Source organism: Lissotriton helveticus, chromosome 10, assembly GCF_964261635.1.
Source record: "Lissotriton helveticus chromosome 10, aLisHel1.1, whole genome shotgun sequence".
Lineage (NCBI taxonomy): Eukaryota > Metazoa > Chordata > Amphibia > Caudata > Salamandridae > Lissotriton > Lissotriton helveticus.
The window spans coordinates 726690156-726710169 of NC_136071.1; the positions used below are offsets into that span (position 1 = coordinate 726690156).

The window sequence follows — 20014 nt, forward strand, 5'->3', positions numbered from 1 at the left end:
GCACTGGCTGGATACAGGAACCAGGTCGGTCCAGTTGAAAGAGTTACCTTCAAAGTCCAGCATGAAGGGTTCAGCTCATGGTGGAAAGGTCCTCTTAGAAGCACAGAGAGTGTTGCAATGGCGGTCGAATGTAGTGCAAAGAGCAGGCTGACTGTCATGAATGGTCGTTGCTATAGTGCAAAGATCCTGTGAGGCATCGTGGATGGTCGTTGCTGGTGCTTTGCATTGGCAGTCACCACGAGATGTCGATTCTGTAGTGCAGACCACAGATTTTGCACCGCTGGGCATTTTTTGTAGACACTTTGGGGCGAAGAGTCAGGTTTGCCAGTGCTTCATGTTGGCAGGTGGAACAGGAAGCAAGATTTTGGAGCGAACTAACCCGTTCATGTGTGCAAAGGGCCCAACACTTCAGGATTTCTAATTTCTTCGCAGAAGAGCTCAACCTAGGCCACACCAAGGGTCGAGGACCTCAGGGGCACCTCTTGGGTGCCAGGAACTCACTCCAGCAGAGGTCAGCATGGCTCAGGCTGGTCCATTTGCAGGTCCTAGCAGCAGGTCAGCTGGGCAGTTGCAGGGAGACCTTTGAAGCTGTTATGTCCCTTTAGTTCAGAACAGAATGTCAGTCTACTGACTCTTGTCGTCACCTCAACGTGGAGGGTGCAGGTCCAAACTTCCTTCTCTGCAAGCAGGGCATCAGAGCATCAGAGTACCAGGTCCGCAAGGTATTAGTCCTTCTGACGCCAAAACAGCAGAACAGTCCTTCTTCTTTAGTATCTGTAGGTCCAGGAGTGTACTGAAGAGTTGGATCTGATGGTCTAATATTTACACCTGGTGCTAACTTTTAAGTATGAGAAATTTCTAGAGAATTCCCTTTGAAGTTCTTAAAGTTTCCTACCTCCCCAGTCCTGGCTCCATTCTGGCTACATGAACAGTGTAGTGGTGACTAGTCGTGTGTGGGAAGGCAGGGCATAGCCTATTCAGTTGCAAGTGGGGCTGTGCCCATCTTTGCCCCCTCCCATTCAGTCATTTGATAGCCCATCCAGGCACACCTATTCCCTCTATTGTGTGGCCACCACCCATCCTGCTAGTTGATGGCCAACCCTAGCACACTGAATTTCTCTATTGTGAGGCTTGCTTGGAGGAATAAACAAAGTCTAATTGCCAGCTACACACAGTCATGTGATTCAGAAACAGGCTGTATGCACCAAATAGTTAGGACAGGAAAATGCTAACCTTCTAAATGTAAAAAGTACAATTGATAGACAGAATGCTGAACAATGTCAAACAAACACCCCAGTACAGAGATCTGGTCCTAAATCCATTGTTGTTTTGCTCCCCATGCCATTCTAGGTTAAGCCTAGCCATATGCGAATCAGTCTTCACCCTGTTCCCCATGGGAACAGTCCAACCCGAACTGCCAGGCCATGTCCTCCCTCGACCAGAAACAAGCATCTTGGGACCGGTTTTGGTGTTTCACCCCTCATCAGTCAGGCTAGCCTGAATGCAGTGGCATGGAGAGCACAGGACTCACTTCTGGGCACAGCCGTCCCACTCGGGGTGACAAATACAAGAAGAACAATTGATGGCCAGATGCTGAACAATGTCAAACATTCACCCCAGTGCAGAGATCTGGGTCTAAATCCATTGTTATTTTGCTACCCATGCCATTCCAGTGTAAGCCCAGCCACATGCAAATCAGTCTTTACCTTGGGAACAGTCCAGCCCAAACTGCCAGGCCAGTTCATCCCTGGACAGAAAACAAGCGTCTTGGGACCGGTTTTGGGGTTTCACCCCTCATCAGCCAATCTAGCTTGACTCCAGTGGCATGGAGAGCACGGGACCCCTTCTGGGCATACCTGTCCCACTCGCTGTGACAAATGCAAAAAGATGATTTGATGGAAAAAATGCTGAACAATGTCAAACATTCACCCTAGTACAGAGATCTGGTCCTCCTAAATCCACAGTTTTTTTGCTCTACATGCCATTCCAGTTTAAGCGCAGCCATATGCAAATCAGACTTAACTCTGTTCCCCATGGAAACAGGTCAGCCCGAAGTGCCTGTCCAGGTCCTCCCTGGACAAGCATTTCCAAAAGTGTGATTTTATAAATACACTGCACACTGCCCTCTGGGCTGTGTTGGGCCTACCCTAACCTAGGGGTGACATATGTACTAAAAGAGGAGTTTTACGCCTGGTAGAGGTTTATCTTGCCAGGTCGAAATAGCAGTTTAAAACAACACACACATGCTTCAAAGGCAGGCCTGAGACTTGTTTAAAAGGTTACTTATGTGAGCGGCACAACGAGTGCAGCAGGCCTACTAAAACATTTCATTTACAGGCCCTATGTACATGTAGTACCATTTTAATAGGGATTACAAGTAAATTCAAGGTGCTAATTGGGTATAAGGTAATTTTACATGTTAAATGGAGAAAGCACATCCACCTTATCACTGGTTAGCAGTCATAAAGTGCACAGAGTCCTAAAAGCCACAAAAAAGGTTCAGAAAACAGGAGGGTGAAGGCAAAAGGTTTGGGAATGACCCAGCAGAAAGGGCCAAGTCCATCACTCATCTATTTAATCTATACTCTACAACTGTGGTTGAATACAAATAATGTAATACTCCGAGAAAAAACACATACATAACTATCTGGGTATATATAACTGCATCATAATCATCCGGTAATGATGCCATGACTATGCCTGGCATCTTTCTCTTTAGCAGTCAGTCTCTTGTAATGGATGTATCTACATTGGTTCTTCGAATGTCAGTCTACTAGTATTTTTTAATTCTCCGAGATAGTTATCTTGCTTTAATTTTTTCACCTTAGTTTCCTTATGGGCCTTTCACATTATATACTCATACTATAAATACACCTATGTAGGCCCTTTAATTACATATTTTATTGCATCCCTTTCAGTCACACATGAGGACTCTACCAGTTATTTCCTTTGAAATATGAATCTAATCCTTCTTTATTTAGCCCAAACAGCACATATCTTATAGTGTTTCTGGTCTAATCAGGCATTTCTATATTTGACCCTCTAATATATGATTCATTTGGAGGCAAAAGGTCAGACACCCTCTATCACAGTACTTGACATTCTCAAATCTGGTGCATCAGTGCCCCATGTGACCATGTGACTAGTATACAAAATCTAAGCCTAAAAATATATTTTCAAGGACTTTTACATGCTTCTCCTTTATGTGTTGCTGGAGGATACCTCCCTAGATTGTAGCTCAATACATAGTTATAAACTTCAACTCACATAACAAAACTCCCAAAGGCGAGCGGGCAAATTCTCCTGCTCACTGTGGGCAACACACTTCTTGTTCTCAAGACGTGAAGCATATATACGCATTGTACACATAGCAACACATATCACACCCATCACATTTACTTGCCTCCAGTACATATCTGCCCCAAGGATCTGGGTCTGAAAACATCCTTGTCACTCTTGTGGTGCACAATCCATTTAGTCAGTCCATATTGTCAGTCCCTTTGCATATGTAGTGCATGGTGCACAGAAGAGATTCCCCTCCATGTTGTAACTAATTTACAGTATTTGTCATAGTTAATTAATTGCATTTACTCTATATAGGTATTTCATTAAACTTCTCTCTTCATAAATTGTGTCCATTGTGTACTATATCCATGTGTTTTACCTATGCAATCTATCAAATATATACTTGCTTTATATCAGACTATTTCTGCTTCAAATGTGTCCATAAGTTATAATTTCAAACATCAACCCACTTCCCCTCCATCCAGGGCATTCAATATAATCCTCATCATAATATACAGGGTCACCCTTTTCCATAAGAAATTCATGTGTATTTTTATTCATATCTCTTTGTCATCAATTAACAAAACTTCAACATAACAGTTCAAGTCCTGTACTAGTAGGACTCTAAACATTGAGAATAGATCCCAAAAGTGTCTCACAGCAAAATGTAGCCACCATTCAGCACAAGCCATTGCCTTCCACCACCAAACTGAAAACAGGGAGAAGGCCTATACATTATTGCTTTCCCAATGCCCTCTAGAAAAGGCACAAAAACTCATTTTCAAGTCCCTGACCATCAATCACGCATTTCAATGTTTCATCAGTCTAGTATGTTACAACACTTTTAATAATTTTGAATACTTAATGTAAATATATAAACTTAAACTACAAATTTGATTCCCATCTTTAAATGAAAGATAAATACATTCCCACTGAAATAATGTTTTTATTTGCATTAATACATATTAAATGTGATTTATAGAATTGTTTTAGTTATTTTCAATAACATTCACTGTTACATTAGTTTATTCACTATATTCATTCAAACAACATCAGTCTTTTGAGATATGCGAGCCCTTAGCTATCATGTTGTATCTATTCTAAATCTTTTCTTCAACTGCACTACTGTTTGTTATAGCTCCCTGCTTGTTGTTGCTGGTGTGACATTTGTAGGTGAGTGTTAAGCCAGTTGAAGCATACCTTGGGTAATCATTTTCTTCTGATGTTGTTGTCTTCTGGATTCTTTTACACTTTGTTATCCCCACCTCATGCATTATGTTCACTCCACCCCATCTCCTGACTTCAGCCATCCCTCTGTCCAGTCCCATAAATATTCCAGTTCTGCATAGCAGGTGGACAATCTAGACTTTTACTAAATGAATTTGCATAGAAAACAACAGTATTTATTTTCCCTGGATCTCCTGGAGCATCCTTTTCACTCTATAAAAACAGTTTCTCTATTTGTGTACTTATTGTGTGAAGTCTGTACTCAGGAACAATAGTTTTCTCAAACATTATAGGCAACAATCCTTATACACAATGCAATATACCTTCTTTGTCTAACTCTGGGCCTAATTATGACTTTTGGCGGAATGGTGGTGGCGGTGCCAACCGCCAAGCCACCACTCCACCGAAAGTTGTTTCCACCCTCCCACCAGATTACGACCAATTTTGTGGTCTGGCGGGTGGGCGGCCTGGTGGTCCCGCTGAGGTGAGTCTTTCAAAGTAGGTGGTGCCTTTGAAAGAGGCACTGCAATGGGAACGTCACATGGTGTTCCTGCACGACATGGACTCGAAAGTCCATCCCGTGCAGGAACCTGGGTGCATGCACATAAGGGGGCACATGTAGTGCACCCCTGCATGAACCCCCAGGCTGAGGGTGTTCAGGGGGCCTTTTTTTTAACACTGCCAGACATTTTATGGAGGATTGACCTCCATGAAACTCCTGGCGTTCCTGAAACGTGTATTATGCATGGCAGTGCCACAGCGGCATACACTGCATATTCAATAGCCCCTGACCACTGCACCGCAACCTTGGAACGGCGCTTCCCTGTCGCAGCTGGCGGTCCAATTACGGTCTGACATCCAAAGTCGTAATAGAGCAGTCAGACCGCCGGTACAGCAGTGGCTGGACCGCCACTTCCACACCACCATGGGTCTGGTGGTTCTTGAACCGTTATACTCATAATTAGGCCCTATGTTGGAAGCAACCTTAGCTTTTTGGTTGTATGACATCACAACGCATGCTTTTACCACGCATGCCATTACAACGCAATTTTTACAACGACATGAGTTGTGGGGCGCTGGATAGTGGAATAGTTTAATTTTCTATTCTAACTCCAGTCCCCGTGGATAGTAGGGAAGGTGTTGGATAGAAAATTAAATTATTCCCTATCCTACAGCGCCCTCCAGCGCAAGTCGTTGTAATGACTTGCGTTGTAATGGTTGTGTTGTAATGGTAGTGCGTGGTAAAAGTTGCGTTGTAAAGGATGTTCCCCTAGCTTTTTAGTGAATTGACCTAAATGTAAATCACATCAAAACATTTGTGAATCAAGCATTTTGTTTTTGTCTGAGCTCAAATATAGCACATCAAATGTTGACAAAGAAATCCCAGTCACTGCTAAGGAAAAGGTAGGTAGCGTTAAAGTCAAGAAAACTGGTGTTCATACAATTACATAAAGCTGGTTCATGATCAGAGAAACACCAACAATTTGGCTCTAATCCACAAACCATTTATATTTGTACTGTTATTTACTCTTGTAATACTTCTGGTTAAATTCTGAAAACCCCAGTAAGCAGCACTATAAGAGTAAGGCACAGCAAAATCCTTCTGAATTTGTCTCTATCTGTATAGGCCAATTAACTAATAAGCTAAGTTTGCTACCAATAAACCAGAAAAAAGAAAAGGCAATGGTAATAACACAGAAATTAAAAGTCCACCCAAAACTGCATCAAAGCTCAGCATCTTTATCGGTAAATCAGATATAATGTTCAACATTTCATTAAAGATTACTTCGTTCAGGTGGCCAAAGAGAAACGTGCTACTTCAATTTTTTCAATCAGCCTGCACACTCAACAGTCTAAATGCAGCGAATAATATTACTACCAGCAGTTAACACATTTAATTAATGGGCCTTGCGACTTGAAAATATCATTTGGTATTCTATTGTAAATGTTTTTAGGCAAGAATGTCTCACCCATAATCACTCAATGGTTAAAAGTATGACCACAAACTGTTGTGTAAGCAATAATCCTTCGTCCTGTTAGACTTCAGATATGAAAAAATACTACTAGTTAATATATTTAGAAAAAGGCCAAAAACATAAAACATACATTATAAGGTGGGACACAGTGAAGTTTCTGAGCAGGTAGAACCATGCACATTTGTAATTCTTCTTACCCATTGTCATCTAGATAAACTCTTGTCACGATCCATACGCTTGTGAATATAGTTGGGATTCCTGTAAAACAGAAACTGCCATATGAGGTTGGTAATAAAAATAGAAAGCACTACGTACTTAGAAATATGAGAAAAACACTCCATCATGAGGTGATTTTAGATGTGCCAAGTGATGTTTATTATTAACTGCAGTCGATCGATGCAATCTGATTCATACTCAATTTAGTGCATCTTAATGAAACCTGAGAGGTCCAGTGCACAAAGAATTTGCATGAGTACTCATAACTTACTTTTGTTGTACTCCTGGCTTAATGCTTGATTTCATTATTAAACCCGGAGTACAACAAGAGTAACTAACAACAAGATCTTTCTGAATTGGGCCCTTTGTGTGCAAAACATTCTTTTTTTTTTAAAAACACAATTTTTATTGTTTTATACACAGAGAAGACGACATTGTGACAAAAAAACATCAGTAAGTCCATCCCCTCACCACCACTATCCCACGCCTATCACACATACAGCGGAGATTGTCTTTGCCCAACGTGGTATGTAAATCGGATTCAAATGTCCAGGTGACTGCTACGTAATTCCCGAGAGACATCAAGCTATATCTTCTACAATCACCCTCCATCCTCCTCCAACTCGAACCCACATCCCTCCCTCATCCTCCTACCCCCTCAAACCTTCCCCACCCTTGTGAACAAGAAAACCAACCACCCAATGCCCACAACCCACAGCCCTCCCCCCATCCCCCCACCCTCCCCAGGCGTGTCGCAGTGCTACCAGTGTGGGCTGGAACCACCATCGGCAGTTCTAGCCAGAAGCAGACCATCAGAAGTAGGCAGAAAGTGTTATCAGTCGTCATGAGAGAGGGGTAGCAATCCAGGGTGTAGACGTTAAGCAAATGGTAGCCTATACTATGCCACCGGACTATGTGCGGGGGATTCTTCGTGGTCAGCCTCCGTAAGTGTGAGTTCCAGGACAAACCTTTCCCAGGCCCTAGCCTTCTCCAATTCTGGCTCATTACCTGATCTAAGTGCCATTTGCAACCGTACCTCCCCTTCACACCGGGCCCATTTACTGAGCTCCGCCTTCCATTTCTCTGCAGCGGGTCCCCTATTCGCCTTCCACTGGGAAGTTATGGCACGCTTCGCTAGGATCAACCCCAAGTCAAGAAATTTACTAGTAATTTTGTTCTTCGAGGTGTGCAGAAACCAATGTAGGACGCAGTGTGCCATTGAGGACTGTAAATCACGTTCAGTAACCTCCCGTAAGAGCCCCACCACCCCCTGCCAAAAGGAGTCAAGTGCCGGACAGGACCAAAACATGTGTTGGAAATCAGCCAGCTCCGCCAGACAGCGTGGACAGGCCGCTGAGTGGATCGGGAAATATTTATGTAATTTATCAGGGGTCAGATATGCCCTGTGGAGGATGTGAAAATGCACCAGCTGAAACCTCGCGTTGCGCGTCCCTTTCCAAGCCCATTCCACTATGCCAGACCTTGCTGCATCAGGGATCTCTGTCGTTAAGTCCGCCTCCCACTATGCCTTCAGAGCTAGTAGAGGGGACAAGGCCTCTACGGTCATACGCTTATAAAGGCATGCGATAGCCTTGACGGTCCCCGCAGCTACTACAACATACTGACAGCCCATAGCCACCGGCGGTTCAGTCATACCCAGCGCCCAATGCTTACGTATCGCCGCCGCTAACGCCGCATGTACTAGGAAATCTCCTCTAGGTAGCTCAAATCGGTCTCTCAGAAGGTCAAAGGGCATCATCGCGCCATTTTCATACAAGTCACCTATGGTCGCCAACACCTGCTGTTCCCAGGTTTCCAAGCGTCTCCATGTGCCCCCATGTGGGAGTGCCCTACACATTTTGAGTGGTATCTCGGGCGTATACGGGACCTTTATGCCTCCTCTTCGCAGGTATCTACGCCAACATTTCCTGGCCGTGGAAAATTCCTGAGAGAGGTGCAAATCTCCCATCGGGAGGCAGAGAACAATCCGAGACAAGACCTGAACGGGTCACGCCGGTTCACCGGACTCGCCTTCTTCTCTCGTGGCTCTCGCCACCCACTGTGTAAGCCACTGCAGCTGAGCCGCCAGGTAATACATCTCAGCAGTCTCAGCAGTACTGCCAGCCCTCCCTCCGCTCGGGGTCTCAGAAGTGTGCTGTGCGCCACCCTGTGTCTGCCCGATCCCCATAGAAAGCCATTAACCATCACCCGTAGCCGACGGAAATAACTCGCCGGAATCCAGATCGGGAGAGTCCGAAAAAAGTAGAGCAATCTCGGCAGGGTCACCATTTTAAGGAGTGACACTCTCCCCGCCAAAGACAACGCAAGCGTACTCCAGAAATCAAAGTTCGCTCTAGTGCTCCTTATCGCCTTCCCTGCATTACCTTCTAGAATGTCCCCGCTGTCATGGTATATTGCCGTGCCCATGTAGGGAAGACATCTCCCCTCCAAGGTCACCCCTTCAGTAGAATGCGGACACTCCCCGCGCTCACGAGTCGGGAATAGGTACGACTTCGCCCAATTAACTTTGAGCCCAGCCACCGCACTCAACGACTTCAGTAGGGACTTAGCTCCTCGCAGAGAGTCATCAGTATCCGCCAAGAACATCAAAAGGTCATCAGCGTACAGTGCAATATGATGCACTTGCCCATAAATATCCAATCCCTGGTATACCTGGCCCAATCGAGCCCGCGCCGCCAAAGGCTCCACCGCTATGGCAAACAATAATGGGGAGAGGGGGCAACCCTGGCGAGTGCCCCTACTCACGGCGCATGCCTCAGAGATCACTCCTCCCGTTCGGACCCTAGCCGTAGCGTTCTGGTACAGGAGAGCCGTCCAGCTCACAAAGTCCGGGCCCAATCCCATCGCGCGCATAACGTGAAAAAGGTAAGGCCACTCCAAGCTATCAAAAGCCTTTTCAATGTCGACGGCAAACACCGCCGCCACATCCACGTCATAGGTGTCCGCTTCCAAAACATGTAGGAACCTTCTTATATTAAGCGCGGTATTGAGGGTCGGGATGAATCCGGACTGGTCCACATGAATCAGTGTGGACATGTGAAGGAGTAATTGCGTCGCCAGTATTTTACTCAAGATTTTATAGTCCAGGTTGAGCATAGACAGCGGGCGATACGCCGACCTGTCCCAAGGCTGCTTGCCCGGTTTTAACAGTGGAACAATAATCGCCTCCCCGGTAGTCTCCGGCAATCTACCCAACCTTTTAGCCTCATTGTAAAGCCACGCCAGCCGGGGCGCCAGGAGGTTGATGTAAGTGTTATAAAATTCCATTGGGAAACCATCCGAGCCTTGTGTTTTATTCCGCGCCATATTCGTATTGGCTACCCTCACCTCCCTCACCTCTATCTTACCACCCAGCAATTTCGCATCTTCCTATTCTAATTCCGGCAAGTGTATTCCGTCCAGGAATCTCTGCAAGTCGGCCTCCGAAGATAATACCCTACTGCGGTATAGCTCTGTATAATAATCGAAAAATAGCTTGTTAATTCCATGTTGATCAAACCGGGCTACACCCAAATGATCCCTGAGCTCCAGAATAACCGAGCCTCAGCGAGCCGGGTTGGACAACCAGGCCAGAAGGGCTCCCGTTTTATCTCGTTCCGAGTGTGCCCATGTAAGATAGGACTTGTAATCAAAACAGAGGAGACGTTCCACCATTGCCGCCGTAGCTTCCCTAGCCTCCAATAGGGCCTCTTGCTTATCCAGCCGTTCCGGTCGTTCTTTCTCTAGGGTGCGTAACCTCTCATCTTCCCGGCGGATATCATGTAGTAAGGTCTTCCGAGCACCCGATACCGATGCAATGCATCTCCCTCTCACTACTCATTTTAAAGACATCCCACTCAATGGCGGCCGATCCCGCGGACCCCTCATTAATTTGAAAATAGGTTTCTATACTCGAGGCTATCGTTGTCCGGAAGACCTGATCCTCAAGCGCCTCTGGGCGCAGTCTCCAGGTGGGGATTCTCAGGCAATGCTGCGACCACTGCATCTGGACTAGCAGCGGGTTATGGTCAGAGATCGTGCGCGTGAGATACTCACTATTACAGACCTCCCCATGCTCGTCAGGGGAGCTCAAGAAGGCATCTATGCGCACATGTAATTCGTGGAGGGCGGAGAAGAAGGAATAGTCCCTGTCTAATGGATGGTTAGCCCTCCAGGAGTCAATCAATCCCCACTGTCGTTGCCAAGCATAACGCGCAAGCGCCAGTTTATCCGCCGGTGCATTAGGTAAGGGGGGTGTGAACAGTCTAAGGCAATATCTGTGACACAATTAAAATCCCCTCCCAGGAGCAATGGACCCACCAGGACCGGAGCTAGCTTACGGGACAACGAGGAAAAGAATATAGCCAGCTCTACATTTGGGACATCCCAACGTCAAATCTCTACCATCTAATTTCCCCGCACTACCACATACCTACCCTCCGGGTCAATTAGCTGCATTGTACATTGGAAGGGAACCCCCGTCCGCACCCAGATTAGTAGAACCCCCCTAGCATAGGCCGAGTAGACAGTGTGGAAAACTTGCCTCCTCCATCGTCGCTGCAGAGCTTTCCCTTCCTGTGCTAAGAGGTGCAATTCCTGTATGGAGGCAATATGAATATCTCTTCGTATTAAATAAGAGTGGATCTTGTGCCGCCTATGCATGGTGTGCATACCCCTAACATTCCACTTGAGACATTTGTAGCCTAAGGCGGGTCCCATTGCGGACAACATAGAACTTGACCGTCCCCCCCATAGCTCTCTCCGACACGTCCAGGTCCCTTAAAACTAATCCCATAAACAAAGCAGTCCAAACCTACCCAACTCCCACTCCCCAGGACAGACATCCAACATGGTATCCCCATCCAAACCAAGCTAACAAATCGCATCGCATCTAGAACAGGTCAGGCTATTTGGAACGTCGAATCAAAAGGTCCGGAAGGCCCCCCACCCCTCTCCCAAGGTTAAGGTCCCTACAACAGGTCCCCCCCAATGTAGCATTACAGAGTATTTGTATCCAACTGCCCCACCCATTATAACCGGTGGTCAAGATGTATCGCACATCCCCAGTACCTTACAGAAGTGTCCTCAACGTCCTCACAGTCCCATCAACCAAACATTCCATCCGCTGTTTGTGGAGTGACTATCGGCAAGTCCGGCTCCGAAAGACCATGAGTACTGCTGGAACCTGGGCTCAGATCGCCATTCTTTGAGCGCTCCGAAATGTTACTGGAGGGACTGAATTCTCCTTGGCTGATGGCCGCCACTGCCAGCACCGCCTTGTTCCAATCTTGTTGCCAGCCGGCAGGGGAGCCGGGACGCCGCGTCGGTGTCAAGTCGGGGGAGCGTCGCCGAGGCGAGGTCGCTGGGGAGGCGACCCCACCAGAGTCCCCCCTGGCTTCAATCCAATCCCAAGCCACTTGCGGTGTAAGGAAAAAATGCGTGTCCCCCTCGGCCGTAATTCTCAATCTGGCTGGGAACAACATTGCATAGGGCAGTTGCAGTGTTCGTAATTTCCGTTTGACCGCCAAGAAGGAGGCCCCGTTGCCGTGGGACGTCCCTGGTGAAATCCGGGAAGATCATGACTTTACTGTTGCCGACGCGTAGGTTCTGCAGCTCCCTGGCCTTCTGGAGAATATGATCACGATCCTGGTAGTGAAGGAGTCGTACCACTATCGGGCGCGGTTGGGCTCCAGGCCTAGGCGGGCGCGTTGGGACCCTGTGGGCTCGTTCCAGGGCATAAAATGCAGAAGGCCCTTCTGGGGCCACCTCCGCCCTTAACCACTCTTCCATGAAAGTCACTGCATCTGGGCCCTCTTCTCGCTCAGGAACACGTTGTGCCGCCGGGGATTCTGGGTAACATAGTTCCCCTGACGCGGCAATGTGGACACTGGCGATGGCAATAGAATTCCTCGGCCGCCTAGGGAGAGCGGCGGGCCCCACAGAAGGAATAGAGCAAAAGTCCCCGCAGCAGAATAACGGGCGAATGTCACCAACAGTGTGGCAGGGAATGCTCAGACGTGAGTCCCTTGCTCACTTTGCCACGGGCTTCAAGCAAGCCGGGCTGAAGACGGCTGGAATGCCAGAAACCGGTCCTCGGAAGCTTGTTTCCGGTCCAGGGAAGACATGGCTTGGCAGTTCGGGCTGGACTGTTCCCATGAGGCACAGGGTCAGACTGATTTGCATATAGCCATGTCTGAACTGGGGTGGCAGAGTGGGCTAAAGAACGGTGATGGATTAAACCCAGATCTTTTGACTGGGTGTGGGTGTTTGATTGATTCAGATGCTCCGTCCATCACCACCCCCTTTTGTACCGCTTTTGGCCGCCATAAGTGTGGCAGTGTATGTTCAGACGTGAGTCCCTTGCTCACTTTACCACTGGATTCAAGCAAGCCAGGCTGAAGACGGCTGGAATGCCAGAAACCGGTCCTCGGAAGCTTGTTTCCAGTCCAGGGAAGACATGGCTTGGCAGTTCGGGCTGGACTGTTCCCATGAGGCACAGGGTCAGACTGATTTGCATATAGCCATGTCTGAACTGGGGTGGCAGAGTGGGCTAAAGAACGGTGATGGATTAAACCCAGATCTTTTGACTGGGTGTGAGTGTTTGATTGATTCAGATGCTCCGTCCATCACCACCCCCTTTTGTACCGCTTTTTGCCGCCATAAGTGTGGCAGGGTATGCTCAGACGTGAGTCCCTTGCTCACTTTGAAACTGGATTCAAGCAAGCCGGGCTGAAGATGGCTGGAATGCCAGAAACCGGTCCTCAGAAGCTTGTTTCCGGTCCAGGGAAGACATGGCTTGGCAGTTCGGGCTGGACTGTTCCCATGAGGCACAGGGTCAGACTGATTTGCATATAGCCATGTCTGAACTGGGGTGGCAGAGTGGGCTGAAGAACAGTGATGGATTAAACCCAGATCTTTTGACTGGGTGTGAGTGTTTGAGTGATTCAGATGCTCCGTCCATCACCAACCCCTTTTGTACCACTAACAGGAACAAGGCAAGTAACAACAAGCTACTGACAGAAAGCGCGATAACATAACCTAATAAGTGAATATATTGTTATTTACAAATATTTCATAGGTTTTTTGCATACTGGAAACACTTGTTACTGTAGTTCTTGGGAAGTGAAGGAAATGCCGCCCTATTAGCTGGGAGTGTGAGGAATTAGTTTATCCATAGAAATACAATATTTCAGTGGAGAAAAACATACCATAAATATGTGAAAAACTAATTTCCTGCTGTCCAATTTAAGGGGATTGCTCGCTGTGAAGCTGACAGCAGTACTAAGCATATCTTGGCTAGATTTGCATTCATACTCTAGAGGATTTATCATGATGTGCCACATATTAAAAATAGTGCTAAAAGAATGCATTTCTATTCCCAAAACACTCCATCCGCAGTTATATGTGCATCTTCCTTAAACAATTCCCTGTATGAACCCCTCTAGCATCTTACAAATCTTATCCTCATTCTACATTTCACATTCCCCACGTTACAGAAGAACATGTAGCTCTGCTGTAGATACCACATACCTCCTTTCTCATAAATTAAAAATGGTATCCAAGTCATTAAGATACATTTTAAATATTTAAATATTACTTAAACAGAACTATATCTTTATATTTACCAGCTCTCTCTACTTTTCTATCTGATCTTGTTTTCAACCAATATTGTGACTTTTTCAGATACGGTCCTCTGAGTGACAAAATGTCTTGTATCATCTTCTTGGACCACACTTTTACATTTTACATCTCACCACTCGTTTGAGGTTTCAGATGCAAGAATCTTCTGTCTTTGTAGCATTTCTGAATACCTTAGCTCCCTTATAGGTTTACTAAACTTTGACAGTTTATCATGACTTCTGCAGCTTTGACTCTCAGAAAGTCCCCACAACCACCTTGAATTATCTTACACCTTGCTTGTGATTAACATGTTCTTCTTTTTGTTTTTGAAGAAATGGACGATGCACCAAAAAACGATATTCAAATAACTTCCAATGTCTCCAACAATTGAATCCTTTATTTTTTCAATCTTTAAAAAGCCTCAGCCAAGGCGTTTTGTTCCAATGGAACTTCGTCAGGGCTCGGTGATCACTTGAGGTTCAGTAAATGAGGTCCCAGATCAGATTATACGAACGGATTTCTGGTCTCCTTCTTCTCAACGGTCTTTCTATAAAAAGACAGGGAAGGTTGCATCCAAACAGTCAGCAGAGATCACAGGGGCCCGAATCCTGGCACACTTGCCTCTTCTGTTCAAATATGAACTAAAGAGGTACTGTGGTTCGAGTTCAATTGCAGACAATCAAAACGGCTGTTGTATTTAGTTCAGCTCTGGGGAAGCACCCGTAGGTGACCCAGTGTCTTGAAGTCTTCAATGGCCTAAGTTGGTATCTTTTGTGATGGGGCATAGAGGGATACATACCAGAATCTAGTATTATTAGCAGATTGGTATTATTAGCAGATTGGCTATATAAAGTTTCATCAGAGTCTGATTTGAGATCTAAAATCATGGAACCCCTATTTTTCGAGTTAATAAGCAACACTAGTAAGGTCCTGCTTAACCATGAGTCAGATACTCCCTGTAATCAAAATGGCTAAGCCTCTCAATTCGGGCTGCAAGTGTTTATTTTGCTCAAACAACGGATGCTTAAGGGTTGGATTTCCCAGCCTCTGCTGTTCCAGGTCCGGCAATGACTTTTCCTGGGTTTCAACCCCTACTACTGGTGTACATTGCAGCCCAACCACTTCCGCACTACAGCGACCTTTGATCACAGTTTTATATGCATCCCACTCAATCAAAAGAGATGTAGCAGACCCAGCATTATCTGCAAAATAATCACTTATTGCCTCACCAACGTTTTGGAAGACCAGATCATCCAATGCCTCTACCCATAATCACCAGTCAGGGATATGTGCACACTCACACTCCCAATTCAAAGTCAGTAACACTGGGTTATAATCTGAAATTGAGGGCCACAAATATTCTACACCATGTTCCATTCCATGCACAGGCTTAGTACACAAACAGGTATCAAATCAAACATGAAGCTTGTGCATACCAGAATAGAATGAGTAGTCTCGGGCCCTCAGTGTTAAGTCGCTTCCAAGAGTCTACCAGCCCCCATTGTCGCGGCCAGCCAGAGAAGGTGCATACCAATCGGGCAACTCTGGATTCTCCCAAAGATGGATGGGAACGATCAAGAGCGTGGCCAGCAACAAAATTAAAGTCATCACCCAATAATGTGGTCTAAGTCAGGTAAGGCGCCCTAGAAAGCTCTGCAAACCTAATCCCCGGTCAGTATTGGCAGTGTAGATTCCAACTATAGTGACGACGCGCCCGGTCAACTTCCCTGTAATAACCACAGATCTACCCACCAGGTCTACAATCTCAGAGGTTTTGTGAAAGGGAATCCCTGATTGTTCCCATAACAAAGCTCCTCTGGCAAAGGCTGAGGAAGTCGTGGCACACACCTGACCCCGCCATCTTTTATGGTGAGCCAAGCCCTCAGACTTAGTAAGATGAGTTTCCTTCCTGCAATAGTGCTATGTCTGCTCCTGCCTCTTAAGGTGGCAGTACAGTTTGTACCTCTTAGACATATTAGTAAAATCCTGGACGTTCTAAGACATGAATTTATACTTAACGGGGGACGCAACATGAAGGTATCAAGGGGAGGGATCATTTCAGCTTGCATGACAGGAGGCTTTCTTTCTGTCAATAGTATCCAAGAGCAGCTGGCAGGGGTAGCCTTATAACAAAAACATAAACAATTACAACAAACAACTCCCCAGCCCCAGGACGAGAAAGAAATGACTCCCATCCAAACCAGTCGGAAACCGTCCAACTTATGTGCATGCATTACAAGCACAACAACAACTTGGGAGGGGGCACCTGCTGGGGCGCTGCCTAGCGCCACAGCACATCATCTCTGCAGAATACATACAGTATATTCACCCCAAAACTGGGCCAAGCTTATAGTCACCTCATGTGTGAACCCTGCAAAACAAATAGGCCAGCACTGCATTTTTCTTTGCCAATACTCCACCCATTCCTATGTATAGCCAAACCAAAGCAGATCTTTCAGATTATCATTCCTTGGTGTCATTCATGTGTCATTTTCAGTAACTTCTCTCTATCAGAATCAGGTCAAATTAGTCTGTGTACCTTTTAGATCAACTCTTGACTCTCTGATATTTCATCTCTCATATTCCAATACACTGAAATGTCTTTGTTCTCGCTTATCTTTTTTGACCTCCATCCTTTTCTTAACAAATCAATTTGAATAGAAGCATCCTTTGCTAACTCTTTTTTCCATTCAGAAAGGTCCACGGCTCCATCACTGATAAAACATACTTTTTTCCATTTTCTTAATCATCCTCTTCATCCACTACAACATCCTCATCTTTTAATCTTGAATAACAATCAGCTACTACATTAGTATTCCCTGGTTCATACAAAATCTGCAATTCAGAATTTTACTGTTCTAATAACCATTTGCTTGTTCTGCTCGATACACTATTAATTCCTTTTTTTTTAAACTTCTTTGAGTGGCTTGTGATCTGTGTTTATTCCCCCAGACAAAACCTTTACATTTTTGATGGCTCAGAACACAGCAACACCTCCCTTTCTAAAACAAAATAGCGCCTCCTTCAAAGCATGATGCACAAACTTTACATTATTCTCAACATTGCCATGCCTTCGCATCAGCACTGCCACTAAACCTTTTGTACTCGCATCAGTTCATAGGATACTATTGTAATGAAGACAAAAACTGTGTACACTTTCAGTGCCTTCCATTTCCTTCTTCAATTCAGCAATTATTTTCCCACATGCCTTATACCATGTATGTTCTACTTTTGTTTAGTAAATTCCTCATTCCTGTCAGGTTCTGGGAATAGGTTTACTGTAAAATTCAACTAATCTAAAAAATTATGATAGCTCCTCCTTATTCTCGGGGACAATCATGCCTCTTAAGTTTAGAAGGAGCTCATAGTTCAGCTTCACTCTATCTTTAGAAAGAATGTCACCCAAAAATTCTAGTTCCTCTCACTGAATTTTGTATTGTCCCAATTTCAGTGTCAAACCCTTCGCCTTTAATTAATTTAACACAACGTTTGCCCTAGTATCATGTTCTTCAATTGATGCACCAAATTTTGACACATAGTCCTGATATTTCTTGATATCTTTCATGCTTTTTAGTGTTTTTGAAATTGTCCTCTGAAAGACAGAGGCAGTAGATATTAATCTGAATGGGATTCTAAATCCAGAAGTGCCAACAGTGGTCCCAAATGCTGTATAGTCTATGGATTCTTCATGTAATTGAATTCAGTGATACACCGGCACTAAGCTAGCAAAGAAAATGCTTTGCATCCTAAACATATTTAGCAAGTCATTTATATCGGGGGTTTGAAATTTCTCCACCACCATGCTCTTATTTAGTCCTATTTGCACTCAAATGGAGCCACCCATAGCCTCCACTCTCTCTATCGCACCCAATATTTCCAACTGTCTCAACTCTATTGTCACTGCCTTTTTTACATCTATTGGTATAGTCCTCACTTTACTCACCATTCTTTTCTTTAACTTGATTTTATGAACATATTCTTTCAAATGCCCCTACTCTCCATAGAATACTTCCAGAAGTTATTTCTGAAACTTCATCCCACCGTCTTCTTTGTTGTCAATCACTTTCAAATTTCCTATTTTCTTTCATATTTTTGGGAGGATCAGCGTTGGAATCTAACATTGTACCAGGAGCTTTTTGATTAAACTAACTAATTATCGCATCTCCTTTCAATGCAACATAAATCTTTCCAGCAGTAAACCTTGCTTTGTATTTCGACTCTACTTTTGAATTACCTTTGAGTGTTATTGGTTCACCTTCATACCCAGTAGGCCATATACCAGGTTTGTGTAATGTGATTTTACAACATATACCATCCATTAATACAGTTTGAGTGAATATAGTGCTCTTGGCTCCTGAACCAAATAGCAGCCTTGCTTTCTTCCCTTTAATTGCAACTTCATTGTGTGGACCCTCACTCTTCTTACTTGCAATTTATAGAACTATTTCCTCACATTCTTCACATTTGCATGTCTCTTTTTCCCAATTTCATTTATTTACCCTCTTGACAACATGTACAAATTTGGCATCTGTGCCCACAAATTTTACCTACTGTTTTCCATACCTTACAATTCTTATTGCTAGCATAGTGACCACTTATGCCACACCTGTAACATTTTCCCACAAAATAATTTAATCCAAGTTGTGATTTACCGTTATAAGAACCTTTTATTGCTTGCTTAGGCAAAAAAATGTACACTATGCCTTCACTTTCACATTTTCTATTTACAATATTCACACTCTCTTTGTTATTACCATGTTTTTTTTTTAAAGTCCACTACTCACGCTAGGCTGTGATCTAACCATTTTTGCTACAGCAACAATTTCACTCAAAAATAGTTCATTGCAAGAACAAAGTCCTTCTCCAAATTTGTCATTATCACAGCCTAACATAATTAGATCTCTAATGAGCTCATTTAAATTTGCACCAAATTTGGAAGTAGGTGCACGTGTGCTTAAATCGGTTATATAATCTTCTACAGATTCTTGTTTCTTTCGTAACCTTTTCTCAAAAGGAAATCTCTCCGAAACCATCAACACTTTTGGCAAATAATGAATATCAAACTTCATTTTACATATTTAGTATTCATTTACTTCATTAGAATCTTCATTAAGAGTTCATTCAAATGATCAAAAACATCTTGGCCTTGAGGTCCCAAACATTGTACTCCAATGAGGATTTTCTGTCTGCAATTAAACTGAGGCCACAGACCCTTGCATACCTTATAAGTACTTTTTTTTCCATTTTTCCCACCTACTGCTAGGTTCTCCTGTCAAACAAATGGAGGAGGAGCTACAGTTTGAGGTATTGTTTTTGCTTCAAAATCTTTATTCGGTTTGTCAATAACAACCATATAAGCATCTTATTAAAATACGAAACTATTTAAACTATTTAAGCCCACATTAAACTCTCAAATATTTGCTAAACAGCATGGGTAACTTTATATATGACATAGGCAAATTATATTTCGTGCAAAATCGCAAAAAAGTGCCAAGTGCTATCAATTATGTACAAATTTCGCAATAAAATACCATATGCAATCGGTTTACGTTTCGTGCAAATTATGCAAAAAGTGGCAAGTGCTATCAATTTTACATTATGTGCAAATTTCGCAATAAAATATCTTATGCAATCAGTTTAGATTTCGTGCAAGTTTTGCAAAAAGTGCAGAGTGCCACCGGTACTAAATT

The 20014-nt window shown here is 44.4% G+C and overlaps 1 protein-coding gene across 1 annotated transcript in view; it reads right to left on the reverse strand.

Annotated features, from left to right (window-relative positions):
- VIPR2 (vasoactive intestinal peptide receptor 2) overlaps window positions 1–20014 on the reverse strand; it is a 1008023-nt gene that overhangs the window by 128782 nt on the left and 859227 nt on the right. The window contains exon 8 of the mRNA XM_078663279.1: window positions 6686–6746. Within this exon, the coding sequence (XP_078519405.1) occupies window positions 6686–6746 (61 nt within the window). The remainder of the gene's footprint in view (window positions 1–6685; window positions 6747–20014) is intronic.